At 39.9% G+C, this 20,664-nt stretch overlaps 10 protein-coding genes across 10 annotated transcripts; 6 read left to right on the plus strand and 4 right to left on the minus strand.

The window, feature by feature from the left end:
* Window positions 1–818: 818 nt before the first annotated feature.
* HTA2_1 (Histone H2A.2) lies at window positions 819–1,208 on the minus strand (the record flags this gene model as incomplete). The annotated part of the gene is made up of 1 exon (XM_038922096.1): window positions 819–1,208. One exon carries the CDS (start codon window positions 1,206–1,208, stop codon window positions 819–821), a length of 390 nt encoding a protein of 129 aa, XP_038778024.1.
* Window positions 1,209–1,673: 465 nt separating this feature from the next.
* On the plus strand, window positions 1,674–2,045 carry HTB2_1 (Histone H2B; the record flags this gene model as incomplete). The annotated part of the gene is made up of 1 exon (XM_038922097.1): window positions 1,674–2,045. One exon carries the CDS (start codon window positions 1,674–1,676, stop codon window positions 2,043–2,045), a length of 372 nt encoding a protein of 123 aa, XP_038778025.1.
* Window positions 2,046–2,154: 109 nt separating this feature from the next.
* FOA43_001791 (uncharacterized protein) lies at window positions 2,155–2,922 on the minus strand (the record flags this gene model as incomplete). Its single annotated transcript, XM_038922098.1, has 1 exon — window positions 2,155–2,922. The coding sequence occupies one exon, from the start codon at window positions 2,920–2,922 to the stop codon at window positions 2,155–2,157; it is 768 nt and encodes a 255-aa protein (XP_038778026.1).
* An 815-nt stretch (window positions 2,923–3,737) lies between these two features.
* FOA43_001792 (uncharacterized protein) lies at window positions 3,738–6,083 on the plus strand (the record flags this gene model as incomplete). Its single annotated transcript, XM_038922099.1, has 1 exon — window positions 3,738–6,083. One exon carries the CDS (start codon window positions 3,738–3,740, stop codon window positions 6,081–6,083), a length of 2,346 nt encoding a protein of 781 aa, XP_038778027.1.
* A 510-nt stretch (window positions 6,084–6,593) lies between these two features.
* CPR2 (Peptidyl-prolyl cis-trans isomerase B) lies at window positions 6,594–7,253 on the plus strand (the record flags this gene model as incomplete). The annotated part of the gene is made up of 1 exon (XM_038922100.1): window positions 6,594–7,253. One exon carries the CDS (start codon window positions 6,594–6,596, stop codon window positions 7,251–7,253), a length of 660 nt encoding a protein of 219 aa, XP_038778028.1.
* A 357-nt stretch (window positions 7,254–7,610) lies between these two features.
* FOA43_001794 (uncharacterized protein) lies at window positions 7,611–10,757 on the plus strand (the record flags this gene model as incomplete). The annotated part of the gene is made up of 1 exon (XM_038922101.1): window positions 7,611–10,757. The coding sequence occupies one exon, from the start codon at window positions 7,611–7,613 to the stop codon at window positions 10,755–10,757; it is 3,147 nt and encodes a 1,048-aa protein (XP_038778029.1).
* Window positions 10,758–10,975: 218 nt separating this feature from the next.
* FOA43_001795 (uncharacterized protein) lies at window positions 10,976–12,511 on the plus strand (the record flags this gene model as incomplete). The annotated part of the gene is made up of 1 exon (XM_038922102.1): window positions 10,976–12,511. The coding sequence occupies one exon, from the start codon at window positions 10,976–10,978 to the stop codon at window positions 12,509–12,511; it is 1,536 nt and encodes a 511-aa protein (XP_038778030.1).
* A 255-nt stretch (window positions 12,512–12,766) lies between these two features.
* FOA43_001796 (uncharacterized protein) lies at window positions 12,767–15,085 on the plus strand (the record flags this gene model as incomplete). Its single annotated transcript, XM_038922103.1, has 2 exons — window positions 12,767–12,771; window positions 13,696–15,085. 2 exons carry the CDS (start codon window positions 12,767–12,769, stop codon window positions 15,083–15,085), a joined length of 1,395 nt encoding a protein of 464 aa, XP_038778031.1.
* Window positions 15,086–15,107: 22 nt separating this feature from the next.
* FOA43_001797 (uncharacterized protein) lies at window positions 15,108–18,158 on the minus strand (the record flags this gene model as incomplete). Its single annotated transcript, XM_038922104.1, has 1 exon — window positions 15,108–18,158. One exon carries the CDS (start codon window positions 18,156–18,158, stop codon window positions 15,108–15,110), a length of 3,051 nt encoding a protein of 1,016 aa, XP_038778032.1.
* Window positions 18,159–18,675: 517 nt separating this feature from the next.
* Window positions 18,676–20,559, minus strand: FOA43_001798 (uncharacterized protein; the record flags this gene model as incomplete). Its single annotated transcript, XM_038922105.1, has 1 exon — window positions 18,676–20,559. The coding sequence occupies one exon, from the start codon at window positions 20,557–20,559 to the stop codon at window positions 18,676–18,678; it is 1,884 nt and encodes a 627-aa protein (XP_038778033.1).
* Window positions 20,560–20,664: the final 105 nt, after the last annotated feature.

Consider the following 20,664-nt stretch of genomic DNA (forward strand, 5'->3'; position numbering starts at 1 on the left):
GAAATGGGAACAGGACTTACGTAAGCAATATATTTATCAATATTTTGATTAGATAAGCAGATATTAGAGAGTGAAAGGGAGTCAACCGATTAACGATTGATTCTGTTTATGATTCCGTGCTTTTCTAGCAAGTTGAAGAGCTCGGAAATGAAGACTCCTGACGGCCAGTCGAACTTGTAAGTTTGAGGTGGCAAATCGACTACTCTCAAGATGAGAGAAGAAGATGCCTTTGCAGCTATAGCTGCTTCCCTAAAGCTTTTCTTAGACTTTTTATTGGGAGTACTGGTAGATAATGCAATTTGGGACAGTTGGCCGATGTCTTCAGGTAACAAATTAAAGGGATTGGGGATTGTTTTGGTATTGATATTAGTAATTAAAGCCAATTTGGAGGCTCTATAAGATGTGGAAATAGGATTTTTGGGGACCATTGATTTTGTCGACTTCTTAATTTTAATCTTTGTAGTCCTTTTTAAAGACTTGTAAATGCAGGGCAATTTTCTTTCCTTGCACCAACCACAAGATGGATGATTACCATCACAACGTTTCTTTCTTGCCCTACAATTTGTACATGCTGAATGAGAATTAGGAGATGACATGTTCTATAAAGAAGAAGGGAAAACGCAAAAGGCAAAAGGCAAAAAGGAAAAGGCAAAACACGAAACACGAAATGAGCGAAAACACGAGTCTTTATATATACCCCGTTTATTTCCTAATTAGGCAATTGGTTAGGAGATAGTGAAAAGTTACTCTATTCTACTGACGTGTCAAAACTAATATACATTCACCAAACCCATACAAAATATATACCACAGAATTGCTTACAACTCCTGGGAAGCTCTTGCTCTCTTCTTTGGCAACAAAGAAGGCTGGATGTTTGGCAAAACACCACCTTGAGCGATAGTGACGTTACCCAACAACTTGTTCAACTCCTCATCATTTCTGATGGCCAATTGCAAGTGTCTTGGAATAATTCTTGTCTTTTTGTTATCTCTGGCGGCGTTACCGGCCAATTCCAAAATTTCGGCAGTCAAATATTCCAAAACGGCAGTCATATAAACTGGTGCACCAGAACCAATTCTCTGGGCATAGTTACCTCTTCTCAACAATCTATGAACTCTACCAACTGGGAAAGTTAATCCAGCTCTGGCGGATCTAGATGTAGATGCTTTTTCTGTAGTTCCTGCTTTTCCTCCTTTTCCTCCGGACATGTTTGTGTTTTGAATGGATGAATTTGATAGAAGAAGAGGTCAAGAGAAACGAGGAAACTTTATATTCATCTTTGGGGGATTACAATGTTTAAATAAGAAATATAGAGCAAGATATAGCAACCAGTAACAATCAATTGTGATCAGCCAATGATTGTAGTTCTAGACATCAACAATAACCTTTTACATGGTTATAACAATTTTTTGGAAAATCGGATTATTCGCGAAAGGCAGCAAAGTTGGGTAAAAACATAGGTGTAATGATGTTCAGAAATTTACACATTGGTGCGTAAATTTGAGTCTGTGAAAATTTCAGCATAGTTTAACGCGATCAAATCAAGACGCGTTTTGAATACAATAAACAGAGAGATCATATATAACGAGGGATAATTCCCGGACGAAGTTGTTTACAAGAAGAAAGTTTGAGTTTGTAATAATCGAATTTAAGCAATAATAAAAAAAACAAAAATGGCACCAAGAGCAGAAAAAAAGCCAGCCTCCAAGGCTCCAGCTAAGAAGACCACCATCGAGCCAAAGAAGAGAACTAAGACCAGAAAGGAGACATGGTCCTCTTATATCTACAAGGTGTTGAAGCAGACCCACCCAGATACCGGTATTTCGCAAAGAGCCATGTCTATTATGAATTCTTTCGTCAACGATATCTTTGAGAGAATCGCTACTGAGGCTTCAAAATTGGCTGCTTATAACAAGAAGTCTACCATTTCCGCCAGAGAGATTCAGACGGCTGTCAGATTGATATTGCCAGGAGAATTGGCTAAGCACGCTGTTTCTGAGGGTACCAGAGCTGTTACTAAGTATACTTCTTCTACTTCTGCTTAAGTAGAGACCGTATTTTAGGAGTTTATTATTAGGGTTGTATATTAGTATAGGGAATATATCTCTAAATGAGACACAGTAAAGATAAAAAAAAGTGGATTTGCATTAATTCCTATTTAATTTTATTTGGCTCTTCTTGTAGTGCACTATTGGCAATGGCCTTAGTTTCTGCACTGCTGTCTGCTGCGTGAAGCTTTAACAGACAGATTCCTGTCAATTCATCCATTGTTGGTGCCTTATAAGTATCTTCGCTAAGTAAACGTATCATCTGCTTAAATGCACCACTCTTAACAGTAGAAAATGGAAGCCCTGAAGAAATGAAAAACCGGGCCACAGCCATATCCTTCTCCATATTCGTTGTAGATGGATCGTACTTCCGTTTCTTGCCATGTGTCGACAATAGGCTTGTCTCGGAGCTCTCTAGTATCTGCTTTTCCATTGAATCTTCTTCAACAGAAGTCTCAATAGAATTTATCGCGTGATTAATCATCACGTGATGTCTGACCAATCGTGAGGATGGAGAAATATCTGTTAGTTGATCATATGTCTTTGAGTCACATGCTGCTTTAGAAGCCTCGCATTTCTTGGAATGAATGAGCATACTCTCGGCAGGACGTGGTGAAACAGTCTCGTCACAAAATTTACAGCGGGCCCTAGTAATTCGACCGGTGACTGGATCCCTAACGCGATCATACAACGACCAAATGGCCTTAGATGGTCTTCCACGATGTTCGGCAGCACTAAGCTTCTTATTGGACGAGGAGTTTTCATTATTATGCACTAACGAATCAGTCAAAACACCAACATTTCCACTGAGGAGATGATCCTCGTTTCCTCCGTTATCTTCTTGTAGTAATCTGTCGTCAAAATTCGCAGACATCGTTTAATCTCAAAACAATAGCTGATACATAAATAAAACACAAATTCTCAAATTCTTCTTAAAGTCTCAAAAAAGCAGCACAAAAGACGAGAAATTTAAGCACGTCACGTGACTTATATTATGTCGTGATTCATCGACCAATTTGTTGTACAGTACTTTATTACAATAATCATCTACGAATGGTATCTAGTTTGAATGTTTTTATATCTGTTATGTTGTTTGAGGGGCTTTTGGGGGGTTCATATTTTACTTCCTCTCATTCTGCTGGTTCCTATTTTGCTGGTTCTTATTTTACTTTTTCCGTTCATTTATTTTTACATTAAGCTCGAGACCTTGAAGATATATATAGTTATATGTCGAAAACCTACCAGATATATTCTGTTAAACTTATCCTAATAATAATCGATAATAGACACCTGGAAAGCAGTATTCAATTTATTCAAGGTATAAATGAACTAATTGAGCTGTCATTAACTCTTCCCAATTTGATAATGACAGACGTCAGTTTCGGAAGTCAACCGACCTTAGGACATCTTGTATTCTTGGTTTCCTATTAAAAGCAAACTTATTTCTTAACTCCTCAATTCCTAACTCCTGAACTTCCCAATTCCCAACTCCTTAACTCCGTAAGTCCTTAATTCCCTAACTTGATCACTCCTGATTAAATTTCCTGATTAGGAAATAATTTTTCATGAAATTTCAAATTTATCTCAAAAAATTTTCTGGAACTGAAAAGTGAAAAAAAAACGGATAGATTTGTCTAATTATCGTAATTTGTTCCTCTATTAATATCGATAATACTGTGCTTTTCGGAAATGCCAGCATCTATTTTAGATCCTTTTGTGGTCACCAGTTTGCCACGGCTTCCTCCAAATGCAGATCTTGCCAAACTATGCACTATACCTAAAATAGCTTCTTCCGGTGCAAACACTTTTGATGTGGGTGTGAGTGGGTCGTTTATAGGCTCCTTTGTTATCAGACCTTCACCTAGAATGATATGGTCATATGCACTTTCACCTCAGTGTATTATTCATGCTTTGGATGCACATACTTTTGAGGAAAACGACGATCAACCAGAGAGAAAAATATTTGCTGTGACTTTAACTGAGAGAAAGAAGCACATTATGAAGTTTATTGATTACGGAAAATCAACGGAAGAGTCACAATACAGTAATCAGGACGACGTTACATCAATATCCACTTTTACAGAAACAAGTGCAAAACTAGAGCCTCTGAAAGAGGTCAAGACCAGTGAAATTAGACTCGATGATCAGATAATCGATCTATTGATATCATCCAATGGCTCTCGTGTGTTCACAATAGATTTTCGAGGACTTATTTGTGTCTGGGCGTTTGAAATGGATGAGAACAAGAGTTCGGGAAAGCCGCTCTTCTCCTTGAAGACATCGAAGTTTGCCAGCAAATCGTCGCATATCGTCTTCCATAAATTCATTGACCCTTCACAACTCAATATCAAGTCGAGTACTACGATAGAATCGGTTGTTTTGCTTGTTGAACTAATGAAAACTGGACTTTGCTGCCATATTTGTGCCATTAGTCATGAAAACGTGTTAGAGATATCCACTTCTCTAATAGAGAAAGATCTATCGAACATGAATAACCTCCACTTTGCTTACGATCCTTCCGGAAAACTTCTTCTTTTAGAAAGCAAACCGGATTTGAAGATTCACTTGTATTCGCTTCCTTATACTGCTAAAATCAAAACTGTTAATATTGGAAAAGAGGTGTTTGCCAAAGAACCAGAAGATTCCACTGTTTCTTTACTTCCAGTGTCCACTAACAGGGTACTAATTAGCAAAAACAGTACTCTGGCCTTGATAGATCTACAATATGAGGCTGTGATTTCATCCTTAGACTTGTATACAAGATCTAAAGAGGTGAATGGTAATGCCAAACCACCAAGATCCATCACTCTACTTCAGTGTCCCCTAGTTAAAGGAAATTCTCTAAAGACTAGAGAGTCATTTGTATTACTTCTACTAAAGAATAGTAAGGATGATCATGCTGTTATGGATCATGTGACGTTGGACGTTGGATTGGGTAAACTTAGAGACGTTTTAGGAAAGGGATTACATAATGAAATAGAACAATCGTTTGTGGGACTTCCTCTATTGGTGACGAAACCAGAATTTAAGTCCAGTGTGAAAGAATCAGCGACATTGTTTGATAGATTTAAAGAAGCCAGCAGTAAGATGAGTCAAACTTATGATAAATTGAAGAAATTACATAAGGGAAAGAAGTTTGACGAGCTAGAAAGCAACATTGTCTCATTTTTGAAGATGGATAAGGCAGACGACATCGAGATTTCGGAAAATTTAAAGGTATTTGAAGTGGATAAGGATCGAATTGTTGATCCTTGGTTTATTAAAAAAGCAACTCTTCTTCTTTTTGATCAAAACTTTAACGGCACAATTCAATTTTTTGAATCATTTGTTCCAGAAAGAGCTCTGACCTACCTTCTTACCCATCCTCTCTTTCCCAAAGAAGTGACACCGGGACTTCTTAATGCGCTTGAAACGTCTCCTCGGTTGATGAGACAAGCTATAGTGACATGTCCAAACATCCCGTGCTCGGATTTAATTGAACAGTTGAGTCTAGTAGAAAGTGAGGATATTTTTAAAGATATAGTGGCTCGATTGATCGATGAGTTTTCTTCGGAGAGAATTACAGAAGAGACAATCAGGCTCCTAAAGAAACAGTCTTCAAGATCTGAAGGTAATGTGAATTTGGATAAAATCATTCAGAAGATTTTGAAGCTTAACTACGGCTACGAGATCCTCAACTCCTTCATAGACAGTAACGGTTTGGTGTTGAGTTTGCATTACTCTAAAAATGAGAGTCAGCTCATTAAATTGATGAACAGAGCACAGAGCAAAATCAATACTCTTAAGCAGGACACAGAACTACTTTCATTGGTGAATCAGGCGTTAATTTTGGCTGCATTGTACAATGGAAAATCAAAGGGAAGAAATAAAGCGGCCAAGAAGAGTGGTAGCCAGTCAGAGACAATTGTTTTGGAAAGTGAAACCGGCAAATTGGACTCAATGCTTCGTATATGCAGTAAGCCATCACCTGCATTTAGAGAAACAGCAACGGCTAGAATAGTTCCCTCGTATTCGGTTGAAAAATTGGCACTGTAAGAGGATATTTACCTGATTTGGACAAATCAATCGTCTTGGTTCAAAGCTGGTGATAATTTCTTATTTGAGATAATACAATGAAATTACTTGTTGGGAGGATTTCAATTTTGTAAGTATAAATAAGGGTGATATCTGAGCCACTTTACTTGATATCATTTAAGTTTAAGTTTAAGTTTAAGTTTAATTTAAGCAAAAATGAACTCTAAAGTTACTGCTACCAATAACAAGTGCACCACTGAAGAACCATCTCAGGATGATTCGGAGTTTAACTATTTCTGGAATTATGTCAATGATAACTTCTATCATGGTTCTGATCTATGTACGATTGTTTAACAATATATACTTTGAATTGAAGCATTAGTCAAGTAGGAAGTAGAGATTAAGAGGTGGTCTTATAAAATCAGTCGCGACCATCGACTCATATTACTGAAATGGTCGATGGAAATTTCGAATTCGAGACTCTTCCTTCGTTCACTTGAACTTGTCACTTTTTACTTATCCCTTTTTACAATGAAACTCATCATCAATAGTATTGTGGCATTGCTCACTTTGTTGTTTGTCTTTGCCAGACAAAGTATTGCAGAATCGTCGGAATCTGGCGAATCATCGGAATTGGCTGAGTTGCCTGAAGTGACACATAAAGTGTATTTCGATATAGTTGAAGGAGAAGGAAAAGATGCAGAAAAGCTCGGAAGAATTGTTTTCGGATTATTTGGAGGAGTTGTTCCGAAGACAGTTGAGAACTTCTACCAATTGTGTGTTTCTGAAGACGGTGACTTGAGTTATAAAGGTTCGAAGTTTCACCGAGTGATCAAAAACTTTATGATTCAAGGTGGAGATTTTACCAAAGGAGATGGAACCGGTGGAAAATCTATTTATGGAAACAAGTTCCCGGACGAGAACTTTAAAGTGAAGTTGGACCGGTCTGGTTTATTGGCTATGGCCAATGCTGGTCCTGATTCCAACGGATCACAATTTTTCATTACCACTGTTCCAACTGCTTGGCTTACAGGAAGACATGTTGGATTTGGAAGGGTTTTAGAGGGTTATGATATTGTTGAAAAGATTGAGAATAGTAAGACTGGATTTATGGACAAGCCCAAGAAGCCTGTTATTATTGCCGATTGTGGAGCCATTGAGGAAGAGGTTCCCTCTAAGGATGAATTATAGGTCTAAAGTAAATAGGAAATATTAAATAGATAAAGCTGGGGTAACTGGGGTTAAATAGACCCTGAAGTAGATAAGGCTGGGCATAACACACACATCTTTTTGCTGGGCATAAGCCACATCTTTTTGCTGTATCCACAGCGTCTTTCGTTATCTTGTTCAATGCCGTCCGCTTATCTTTTCCATTTTCCATTTTCCATTTTCCATTTTCCATTTTCCATTTTCCATTTTTCATTTTTCATTTTTCATTTTTCATTTTTCATTTTTCATTTTTCATTTTTCATTTTCATTTTCATTTTTCGTTTTCACAAAACTAAAAGAGAGATCTATTAGATTTCAACAGTAAAGCTTGCTGTCTCCATGAATTACGCTTCTGGTAACTCATACCATTCGGAGAGGTCTGAAGTGTCAGAAATGTCTTCTCCGAGAGCAATCAATACTCCTTCTCGGCGTAGACCTTCCGTCTCTTTAGAAAGCAATACTCTTGGCAGAAGTTTTGTCTACAGCAGAAATGCGGGCTTTCTAGATTCTTCTCCTCCTACAGTTCATTCAACGACCTCTGTTCACGAGGACACTGCCAATTTAGCAGGTGTTGGTGTCGATGATGCCGATGACTCAATTTCAAATAGTCGTTCTAATAGCACATGGAGTCAGTCTGGTTTGGATGATTTGAATATTGATGAGCTGCCGAGCGAGTCTCAAATTGCACCATACAGTCAGTTTTCTGAGACACCATTCAATGATGTTTCTCAGGCTCCTCAGGCTCCTCGGGTTCCTCAGACTCCCCAGGCTCCCCAGACTCCTCAGGTTCTAGAGCCCCCAGAATCCTCACAGTCCTCACGATCATACGGAACTATAACTAGAGACGATACGACATCTTCCATCGTCCTCACAACCACCACACCAACGTCTGCAGAAGTTCCGGATCTTGAAAACCAGACTCCACCCAAACAGTCGCTTTCGTCTGTCATTTCAAACCTTCCTCCAGCCAAAACTACAGCTAAATTATTCGTTAGATGCCTCCCACCAGTGTTTCTTGGAGCCTTATTAAATATCCTCGATGCTCTTTCATATGGAATGATCATGTTCCCTGTTAGCGAGTCTGCATTTAGTTCCATGACGTCCACTGGACTCTCCATGTTCTACGTTTCTACTATTATCTCTCAACTAGTCTATTCTCTAGGAGGTTCTTCATTCAAGTCCGGAATCGGTTCCGAAATGATTGAAGTCACTCCATTCTTGCATCAAATGGCAACCAGTATCATGCATAGTCTTGGTCCAGACAAAACCGATGCTGCTGTAGCTACTACGATGGTCACATTTGCATTTTCAGCCATAATAACAGGCTTATGCTTCGGTCTATTGGGAAAATTCAGGTTGGGAAAGCTTGTGGGTTTCTTTCCTCGTCATATTTTGGTCGGATGTGTAGGTGGTGTTGGTTATTTCCTTGTCGTTACCGCTATAGCTGTGTGCTCTCGTATAGAGGGAAGTATCGAATACAACTGGCCCACGCTCCGCTATCTTTTCCAACCTCTGGTATTTCTACAGTGGTTTATTCCACTTTTTTTAACCGTAGTGCTTGTGCTGGCACAGCATTATACCAGAAGTCCACTTCTAGTTCCTGCATTCATTATTCTGGTCTTTATAGGCTTTCATTTACTTGTCGCGGTGATTCCTCAGTGGAATTTGGATTCTGCTCGCCAGTTTGGCTGGGTTTTCCCTGAACAGGAAGCACAGGAACCTTGGTGGGAGTTCTATACTCTATATGACTTCCCTAAAGTTGATTGGTGGCTTGTTCTAGGAGAGATCCCCACCATGTTGGCTCTCACCTTCTTTGGTATTCTTCATGTACCTATCAATGTCCCTGCCCTAGCTCTTTCTATAGGTACAGATGCAGTTGACGTCGATAGAGAACTTCTGGCTCATGGAGTCAGTAACGTTCTATCTGGATTGGCCGGTTCCATACAAAACTACTTGGTCTATACCAACTCTGTCATGTTTATTCGGGCCGGTGCAGATTCACGCATGAGTGGTGTCATGTTAGCTGGAGCTACCATAGGTATAATGGTTGCAGGCCCCGGTATCATTGGCTACATCCCGGTATGTGTCGTTGGTACGTTAGTGTTCTTGCTGGGTTATGAATTAGTAAAAGAGGCTCTTTGGGACACACTGGGAAGACTTAGACCCTTTGAATATGTAACTATCGTTGTTATTGTAGCAACAATGGGTGCAGTAGACTTCGTCATAGGAATTCTGGTTGGTATTTTACTTGCGTGCTTGAGCTTTATTGTCGAAGCAGGTAGCAGAGAGGTGGTTAGTGGAATATATACGGGAGAATATGCACGTTCCATCGTGGTGAGACATCCCAAACAGATGGAGTTTTTGGAAAGAGTCGGAAGACAAACTTGTGTTTTCAAACTTACCGGTTCTCTCTTTTTTGGATCCATTGGAGGTCTTGAAGAGAAAATTCGTACCCGATTTAATCAACAGGCTTGGCAGAAGGAACCAGTTAAGTATCTGATTCTGGATATGAATGGAGTTCCTGGTATCGACTTTTCTGCAGCAGAAGGATTTAGACGAATCCGGAATGTAGTAGTAGAGAAAGAATGCTATATGTTGATTTCTTCAGTCAAAGAAGACTCTGTGATAGTGAGAGCTCTTGAAGATTGTGGTCTTTGGGAGACCGAAGAGCATAGAGAGCGTGTGCAGCTCTTCAACAATCTCAACTCGGCCTTAGAGTGGTGTGAAAATCAATTCTTGACTGAGGTAGTTGAACTTGCCCGACAAACAAAGCTATCAAAGCCAAAGTCAATGTCTGTGAGAATCGCATCTGGTGGAACTGGAAGAGGCAAATCGTTCTCTCAACAGCGACTCCCCATGGCTCTGCTTCAAGCAGCAGGAGGAATATCACCTTCAGATAACCTGCTTACTCTTCCAGGATCACCTAGAAACTTGCAGCAGCTTTCTGCTTCACCTCGAAAAGTTCAGCTTCTTTCTGCGGCTCAAAAGTCACTCTCTGCAGAGAGACAAGACCTTATTTCGACGATCTCATCGCCCAAACAGCCCCTTCCATTACTTTTGAAGGTGATGCAAGGACTTTCAGACTCTCAAAAGGAGACCTTTTGGGCCAAACTGTGCCCCTACTTGAAGAAAATACAAACAACGTACGGAGAGATGATTTACGATAAAAACCACAGTCAACCTGCCGTATTTTTTGTGGAGCATGGACTTGTGGAGTACGAAATCTCTTTCAATAATATGCAGTTCTCCCTAAAAAGCTCTGTTCTTCCTCTCACGATGTTTGGGGATGTTGTTAGAATTCCATCCGACCGAAGAATAGTGTACAGATCTGCTGCACAGTGTACGATTTGGAAGTTGGATAAGTCCAAAATTGACAGATTGAAAAAGGAAAATACTGTGCTGTATGAGCAGTTACTAGTGGTGTCATTGAGATTAGCCACACAAAGATACGATACTATTACGTCGAACATCATTGTTTCTAGCTGAGCACGAGGTCTAAAAAAAAATAATATACAGTTAATAAAATCAATGTATCATCATCAAATCTGGTATTTCTCGGAGAAACATTCGGGAGACAATCCATGCAATGCATAGAGTCAAATTTGATGATTGAAAAGTAAGAAAAAAAAAGAAAAAGCAATAGAAAAATAATGGACAAGAAAGAAGAAAGAAGAAAGTTTAGGTCAAGGTCAAATTGAGTTCAAATGAGTCTCATTAAAAGCAATATCAAAGGTGTGGACGACAGCAACTACTGGGTGAAAAGTCAGGTGGGTGCGAAGTTCCACGATAACTTGACGGTTGAAAAATCATCGCTGGGTGGACTCGGATTATTCTATGACGGAAATGAGATTGATCAAGATACAGAAATCTTAAGGATTTCCAGTGATTGTACGTTAAGTATACATCAATGTATGAAGATTATGAATTCAGGAGTTGATGACAAAGGAACTTTTGCCAAAACTTTCATCCAAAAGTGTCTTGACTTTTATTGTAATGGCAAAGTTACCGAGAGCCGAATTCTTATATGCTACTGTATAAGTATGGAGGTGCTAAATCGAATAGAAAAATTGGACAGCTTGAAAGGAACAGGTTTTGTGAGAAACTACTTAAAGATCCTTCTAAACACTCGAGTGAGTAATGTTGACTGCGATAGTCTATCTCTACTTGAGTATTACAAGGAGGAATTTAAGGGTAATTCTTTATTTGACTCTGTCTATAAACAATTGATTAACGGAGATTGTGAGGAGTTTGCCAAATTCATCGAGGTGGAAGCTTTGGAAAATGTTTATGGAGAAGTGATTTCCGCTGAAGAGATACAGCATTTAGTGACAGCAATAAGATCCAGAATCTTGGAAATCCCTAGAGAAACAGAAAGTGAGGGCGACTTTACCATAGATATCACTTTAGTTCCGATATTGGATTTTGCGAATCACGACAACGACAAAGTGAATGCCTATTTTGATGTTGATAGAGTTAACGGAGATATCATATTAAAATTGGATAAAGATAAGATTAAAGGAAGCAAGGGTAAACATGAGGTGTTGATCAGTTACTCAAGGATTGAAGATATGAATCGGTTTTTCCTCAACTATGGATTTATTCCGAGATCCAAGGGTATAAAATTGATAGAGATTCCCTTCTGGGGATATTATAAGGATAAGGAGATACCCTTGAATGTTACAGAAATACTATACAAGTTACAGGAGACACCTAATTTGCAATTCGTGGTGAAGACGGATGAGGAAGGAGATGTACAAGATGTTAAAATAAACATGCTTGATGATTACTCTTTTTTGACTATGGCAAATGTGCAATGGGATAAGTACTTTATAGAAGGGGAAGAGGAAGATGAGGAAGAAATAGTCAGTACATTGATGGAAAAGATGAGCGTGGATGAAATTAATGTAGCCATGTTCAAAATGATGAAGTTAGTGAACAAATACATCAAAGAGTATCCATCCAAATTGAAGAACTTCCTTGCAATAGCTGACGAATACGAACTAAATCTCGGAGAAACAAGAAATATAGTGGAAATGATTAAATTTGAAGAACAAATAGCCGAAAAATTCAATGCAATTTACGAGAAAAAGAAACCTCAAGATGCAAAGGATGCATTTGACATGATAGTGCCACCTGACGAATGTGATGAGAATTGGACCAAAGTCAGGATGTATCCGATATATAATTTCGAGCAAGAATTGCTGGACCAGCAAATTAAAATAGAACAGATGACATTATGATTCACCCCATGCTGAGAAGTACGGCTACCAGAAAAAAGACGGAAAAAAGATCGTGACAGAAGCCAATCAGATTGACTCGGAAAATAAGTTTAATTCATGTTCCGAGAGAGCAGACCGGTTAATTGAGTAGACCAAGGCAATGACAATAGAGTTGATTCTCAGTAAAACTTACCAAAATAGATAGATTGTTTGTATCAAATTTAGAGAGATTCGATGACCAAGACCAAAAATACGTATCTCCTTTGCGTCAAAAAAATGGGGTAAATGAATCAATCGTGGGCTAAAAGTGGATTGATATTAGATCGGCCCACTTTACACACAAAAACTACTAGACGCAATAGCTAAAAGAAGAGATGAGATGCAGGAAGGTTGTGGTACACTCATTAGTTCAAATCTGTGTGGACATGAGCTGATCACTATCACAGTACAATTAGACCAGGAGAACCAGGAGAACCAAGAGAACTATGAGAACCAGGAGAACCAGGAGAACTAGGGGAACCAGGAGAACCAGAAAAACCAAGAAATATTAGACTTCAAAAATACCCATGCGGCCCCACCATGCCACCGTTTTCCGGTAGAGAAGAGATCACCGACAAAACTCTCAATTAGGTAGCTTCATAATAGACGGACAATGAAAAGACCGAAAAAAAAACGGTCAAACCCTCGCACGTTTCTTTTTCGAGCGGTTTATTGCTGGAAGTAATGCTGGTTCGTCCTTTTCCAATCAGTTTTATATCCGGTTAGTCACGACGTCATATGCCCATCGTTGCGTGCAGCGGGAAGTATATAAGGTGAAAGCTCGCAGGGTATAAATATTAATGCTGAATTGTCTAGATGGTTCCGGGGTTCCATTTTTCTACAGCGACAGAAAGATCGGCGTCAGCGCTTATTTCCATACTTGAGGACCCGTTACACATTCTATTGCTCACTAGTTACCCACTTCTAGCTAGTTTCATTTTTATTCCGCTTGTTTATCATATCTAGGTAACAAGCACAGACACACCACCAATCATTAGCCTCTTTCAGTCACCCAAATTCACATTAATTCCGAGAGAGAAACTCTACATAGAAATATCCCCGAAAAATCTCGGCGTTGAATTTATATCCGCTTAATAATCACTGGACATAATTGATTGATTGACATATTCGGTTTCCTATATTTAAAGAGTTTTTTCCATTTGAAGTTTCCATTTACATTTCATCGATTTGCATTATATTGATTACTATCAATTTTTGCTGATTATGATCAAAGAAGTTCCTCCATCTAGTTTGACGGAAAATAGCTACCAGCCGGATTCTCAGATTTCTCGGAAGAGACGAGTTGGCAAAGCATGCGATTCGTGCAGATTAAAAAAAACCAAATGCTCTGGGAAGCAGCCATGTGAGAAATGTACTGCAGACAATAAGATTTGCATTTATACCGAACGCAAGAAGTCTAGAGATAAGGTGTATTCTTACGATTATGTGGAGATGATGGAGAAACGACTCTGCGTGCTTCGCAAGGCCTTGTTAAAGCTGTGTGAGATAGTAAGGACAGATGATACAGATGAGATGACCACTTTCAAGCAGGGATTGGAGGTTGAAGAGTCTTCTAAAGGAGATGTGGCACTCTCTATAAACAACGTTGTTTCGTTATTGATTAATAAGCAAGAATTGGACCATGATCTTGGTATGCAGAATGAATTTTTTACGCGAATAGAAGCTGCCGAGCGCTTGGCCCTAAAAACGGAAGACCCCAGCGAAAAGAAAGGAAATAAGCTGAAAAGACGCAGGTGCAGAAAATCCCTTAAGTTGCCTAAACGGGAAAGATCGGATTTATCGATTGATACCGAAGCGGAGAAATCCCATTTTTCTAAGGTTGTTACGCCATCAACAACATCTACCAGTAATTTTTCTGTTCCGAGATTTGCTGCTTCGACATCAGGGTCCACACTTTCCACGGGGTCATCCGGGTCGGATTCAATAAATTCATTAGCATCTCCTACAGAGAGTCTTTTTTCAGACTCACTCTTCTCTTTCAATTCAGAAACAATGCTTTCCCCACAACTCAACAAAATAAGCGAAGATGAAACCCCAGAAAACTCACTGATGGATCTAAATATGGATCTTTCACCGTTTGATTCGGGTGCTCAATTTGCAACCGCTGCAATGAACGGATACTTCAGCACCAGTGGTAAAACCAGTGCGAATGAAACATCGGATGAACTGACCGGTGAAGGAAGTCTAAGCGGCTTTTCTACAATGTCAGCGAATTCCTTTCAACAGCAAACTAAATCTTCATCACCGTCGTCCTTTGGCGATGCTTCATCCATAGTGCTGAAGAATTTAGTCACTGATAACTACTCCAACCAGGCTGTAATAAGTCCTAGGGAACTCAGCTTCTTTGACACAACATCAACTCCCGCTGATATACCCAATTCCATGCGCAAAACAGTTTCTCCTCTGAGACATAACTTTGTCCATGGTCATTCTCATCATTCCTTTTCGATTAATCCACATCCTTATCTGATGGGATCTGATGCAAAGCCAGACACACCTCTGGAGTTTAGTATTCATAGCAAAGAGTTGAATTAAATTAGATTAAGTTAAATTGGAGTTAATAGTAAACCTGAGCTTTATGATACTTTTGTCTCTTTCTAAAGAAGTCCAATCTGTAGAAAATGCAACCAAGAAAGCGAAATAATGCCATAGCCACCACGATCCAAAGAATAACAGTCATGAAAATTGATGCAGTATGTTCGTCATACTCTCGTTTAACAAAACGTTTAGTGGTGGTAGAGGTAGTGGTGGCAGAAGCAGTGGCAGTAGTACTAGTGGTTGTGGTAGATCCCGGAGGACCGTCATCTTGAATATTGATGTATTCGTCCAGACCTCCTGTTCTTAGAACAACCACTAATAATATGAAGTTAGAAAATAACCATATAAGAACAGCGTAAGTTCTACCTTTTGCATAGTTCTTCTGGGATAGCTTCAAGTTGGACGCATTGATGTCTTTATTTCCATCATCTAAAGACTCCAATTCTTTCCGAGCCTGTAAATACATCTCATCAGGGTCCTGAAGTGCCTCTGAGAGTAAAAGCTCTTGCTCGACCGATGATCCAGATGCATTTACAACGCTAGCTTGCTTCTTAGGACTTTCTTCTGACTTTAATGCTCCTTTAGTACCCCAAGAGATATCGTCAAGATTACAGAAAGCATAGATACTGAGAACATTGACATAGGCGGGGTTGAGAAGAAGATAGGGTATGGTGCAAGCAATGAGATGGAAGACGTCAAAAAATAAGAGCGACGAAAGAAGATAGAGCAAATAGGTGGATGCTAAGGACACAGTAAGGTTTCTGAAGGTTGAGTTTTTAAAAAGGGTAACTGCTAGTGAAGTTTTAGACGAAGAAACGGCGTCTTTAATTGAGTCGATGGCTGAGATGGTCAATAGGATAACGCAGAACATCATATAAATACCGACAATACCGAACAATGCAAACACCAACTGATAGAGACGCTTATTCTGGTTGGGCTTATTACCGAATGAGATAATAAAGGTCAAAGCAGCAGCAGTAATGTAAATCCAAAGAAATACAACAGCCAAGATGTTACCAACCTTAAATCCAATGGTAGTGGAGATGACTTCTAACGTTAAGATACGGAAGATGAGGAAGTAGGTTGCCAACGCGAACCAAGAAATGATGATACTGATGAACTGATAGGACATTTCTAGAACCAACAGCATCTTTCGACCCCAACTGTGAGAGCAGCGTAGGATTCGATAGAAATGAATAAGCGAATAGAGAGCAGCAAAAAAGGAACCATTTAGCCATCTTCTTCTCTGTGCCATGAACTCATCGACAGAACTTGGAACATCGGTGACAGCATAAGAGTCATGAACGTAACGAAGTAAGAATGACGAATAAGGTTTGGAAACCAACTGGTAGCACAAAATACGATCTTCTGCTAGATACATGTTAGACTCCAAGACACCAGCAGGTTTTTCAGTGTCCGATTTCATATCTTCACCATGGAAATATGCTTCCAGAGGATCCCCTTGTAATGCAGTATATCTATAGGCACTAAAGGCACCAGGTAGGACGGTGACAAAGCCATAGAAGGATTCTGTAGGCTTATCAAGGATATTAGAGATCTTGTATTCAAAATTCTGGGCTGCAACCAACGGATTACAGAAACAGGCCCACAAATCACTCATTTTAGCCCATATCCAGAACGCTATCTTACCGAAGAGAGCGGTTTCATCGTTGGCACTGGCATGTCTACCTAACATGGCTCTAATTTCACCGCAAACACCACCTACTTGGGGATCTTTAAATGCCTCCCAAAGCTTATAGATAGAATCAGGACCAGGTTCGGTACCAACGTCAATCAAACATACCACTTTGGGATTTAAGTTTGGACAGAGAAAGTTTAAAGCCCATCGATGAGAGTTGATCTTTTGGGCATTCTTCTCTTTAAGAAGAAACATGAACTGTATAGGGATGGTTTGATCAGTCACCAATGGAATACGACACCTGGAACCTCCTTTACTATCATATTTGAACTTTCCAATGCCAAAAGAAGTCGTATATTCAAACAAATGAGCCTTAACATCTACATCGTTAACCTTTTCCTGAATAATACCATCCTGATAGCATCCTAAGAGTGTCAAAAGAGACTTAGAACGCTCATTTAGCTTATTTCTGCCATCTGCAACAACTACAACCACGATCTTCTTCCAGGCACTACGTCCAAATGGACTGTCAGGATCATCGAACATGTTATACATATGCTTGATGTTCTTGAAGACACCCTTTAAGGTTCTGGCAAGCAAGATCTCGTCTTCATTGTACATAGTACAGACAATCATAAGCTCAGTCTCTCTTGGAATGGGGTAGCATTTCTGTCTTAATGGATAGTTTTCTATGAAGTCACGTGCAACTGAGTTATCAGGACGATAATCTTTTGGATCTGCCGTGATGGCATGATATCTTAAGTAAGTGAATTCTGCTAAATCCTTGGCACCTTCAAAGGGAATATTCTCCAAAAGCAGCTTTGGAACGGGATAGTCGAAACTGTAGTATCTTCCATTCAACAATTTTACTCTCTCTGTACCGGCAACGTTTACAGGAGCATTTGTAGTTTCTGGAAGCTGCTGTTTCTCATCTTCAATGAGACTTGGTTGATAGTCAATTTCTGGTTCATCTGGATCTCTTTCGAAGGCTTGAAAGAAACCAGAAGACGAGTAATTGACGGGTCTTGAAGGCAGATCTCGGATCTTAGTGGATGACTCTGTGGGTCTGACAGCTTCATCAACGTCATTGGTAGAGTAATAGTCGTCAAAGTTGTAGCTCTGCGAGTAATCGTTGCCATACTTATCGACAGAGTGAGTCTGAGGAGGACTCAGCAGGGATGGAGTGAAATGAAGATCCATCTGGGGACCCACCGGGGACCCCGTTTGGAGACCTACCGGGAAACCCGCCTGAAGACCTACCGGGAGAGCCGCCTGAACTTCCGGTGGAAGTCTTCTATTTGTCCTGGACCAACTATTCATATTATAATCATCAGGGGATGCAAAGGGTCCCTCAGAAGTGCTATCATGAACATTGATAGATTCGTTATCAGAATCATCAAAGTCGAAAGGACTCTGAAGAGGACGAGACATGAACGACAAAGAAATAAGAAGAAGAACAGAGGATAAGAAAGATAGTCTTATAAGTTCCTACGCTCTGAAACTAAAATGACCGATAATGACTGACAGAGGAGTCGTGTAGTTCAGAGTAATTCTGTGGTTCAGTGTAATTCTGTGGTTCAGTGTAATTCTGTGGTTCAGTAATCAGTATCTGTCTGTAGCAGTCTTACTGCTTTGGGTGAATGACCATTCACTGCGCCGATTGATCTTATTTTAGCACAAATCAGATGCCCCTGAAAAATTTCATTCCTAAAGGGGTAATTATTAGACGCAGCCATTCGTCCTTCTACGCCACATCAGATCATTTGTTCATACATACTACGCCACCTCTACATCTGCTTAATCAACCCAGATCTGGGTGGTCACTTATCCTAAATGAATTCTGCGACGAATTCTCCACTGCCTATAGAAAAATGGTAGCAGAATATTATTTATTTGGAAGAAGCTCTTTAATTTCAATTAAGCTACGTAATTTAATGATAGAAAAGAACTACAATATCACATCGTCTCCTTCAACATCGCTGGTTCCTTCTTCAATATACTTCTTGTACTTCTTGGTCTTCTCTTCATCCACCTTCTGAACTTCTTCTTCGGATGGAGGAAGTCCTTCGTTTCTTAGATCAACTTCTCTGGCATCAGAAAATGACTTAAGATGGTCATGAAGATCTTCTCTACCATCAATTAAAACTCCTCTGGGTAATATTCCGTTTCTGGCATCTCTTAATAATGTCATTTTCTCTGATTCTTCTCTAAGAACATTAAGCATTCTGGCAGTTCTTCCAATGGCTCGGAGTTTACTTGCTATACCATCTCTTCTGGCCACTATATGCTTTCTTAGGAATCTATCCGGTCGTCTCAGTTTATGACGAGTGACAGGTCTAAGGGCTTTAGAGAAGGGAACTGAGGGAGTTGAGGAAGCTTCAGCCCCCGAAATCTCAGACTCCTCATCCCCCGAAATCCCTGCCTCCTCATCTCCTGACTCCTCATCTCCTGACTCCTCATCTCCTGAAGCTTCACCCCCCGAAGCTTCACCCCCCGACTCCTCATATACCTCACCGTCACCTAACTCCCTCTCAGTACATACATTCAACATACTCATCATAATTTCAACAACTTTCTCACATACAAACGGTGCAGACCACTCAAAAACATTCATAAAATCAGGTAGAAAGTACGGACTTGGTGCAGAAACAAACTGTTTAATGTTGAAGGTCTGACCGTTGTAAAGTAATGCTGCCGCCTTGTTTCTATACGTATGGCAGTAGTTTGGAGCCGAGAATATCGTGATAAGCGTAGGAAATCCGGTGATTTCACTCTTTCTATACATTCTGTAGCCCGTATCTTGAGCCTGATGCCCACGTATAACGCTGAGAAGATTGTTCTTTTGAAGAAAGCTATTCATAGCATTATACGAGTAATAGTAAGAGCAGTTACGTTCTCTGTTGGGTCTAAAAGCTACATCTTTAAGTCCTTCTTCACTGTCATACTCAGGACTTGGGTCAGACCATTCGAGATCACAGAACATTCCAGAAGATGGAAAATCGTACTGGAAACGATCAATTTTGTCGATATCCTTCAAAGTGCGCAACTTTTTAGAGATTCCAGCGTGGACACAAAGAAATTGATCGTTCAAAACTGCCGAAATAGGCAATTCCTTAAAGGATTTCACTGCTCCTTGATAAACCTTGATGGAATACTTCACTAGACACTCCTTTTTGAAGGTGAAGTACTCAGTCATTCGAATAGACTCATGGTTTCCTCTGAGCATCCAGATATTCTTCGGAAAATTGATCTTCATGGCATACAAAAGAACCAAAACTTCGATAGAACAGTCACCACGATCAACATAATCGCCTAGAAATAAGAATTGAGTGCCATCTTTACCTGGTTCCGGACACAGGCTGAGTAATTTCAACATATCATAGTACTGACCATGTATATCTCCAATTACAACGGCTGGACAGCCAACTTCAAGGAGATTCGGCTCATCATGAAACATTTCAGTCGCTGTCTTAATTATTCGAAGAATCTGGGACTCAGATAGTCGTCCTTGCTTCCTGAAATGCTCCTGCAAAAATTTGTAATCAGGTCTCTCATCATTTTGGTTGAACAATCGCTCATCTTTCGGAATCGTAACCTCAGGAGGCTCTACTGACGCCACAGCACGCTCCTTGGTACTGTATGCATGCCCTTCACTGTCCACATACACGGTAAGATCGATATCGGGCGCCAATTTAGGATAATTCACCTTCTCAATTGCTCGTTGAAGTCTCCTAGAGGTCGAATTTGAGGCTGTGCTTGAACCAATGCTCAAACCGCTATCAAAGGCACCATTACCTTCGATTTTCTCATTATCAACATTAATTAAAGGCATCAATAAACAACAAACCTAGACTATCTGTAAGCTCTATGAGGAAAAAGTGTCATTTAGACGATCACTAAATTACTGATCTCGTTGCTGCTTATTGGCTGCTTTTAA

Source organism: Brettanomyces nanus, chromosome 1 (assembly GCF_011074865.1).
Source record: "Brettanomyces nanus chromosome 1, complete sequence".
NCBI classification, from domain to species: domain Eukaryota; kingdom Fungi; phylum Ascomycota; class Pichiomycetes; order Pichiales; family Pichiaceae; genus Brettanomyces; species Brettanomyces nanus.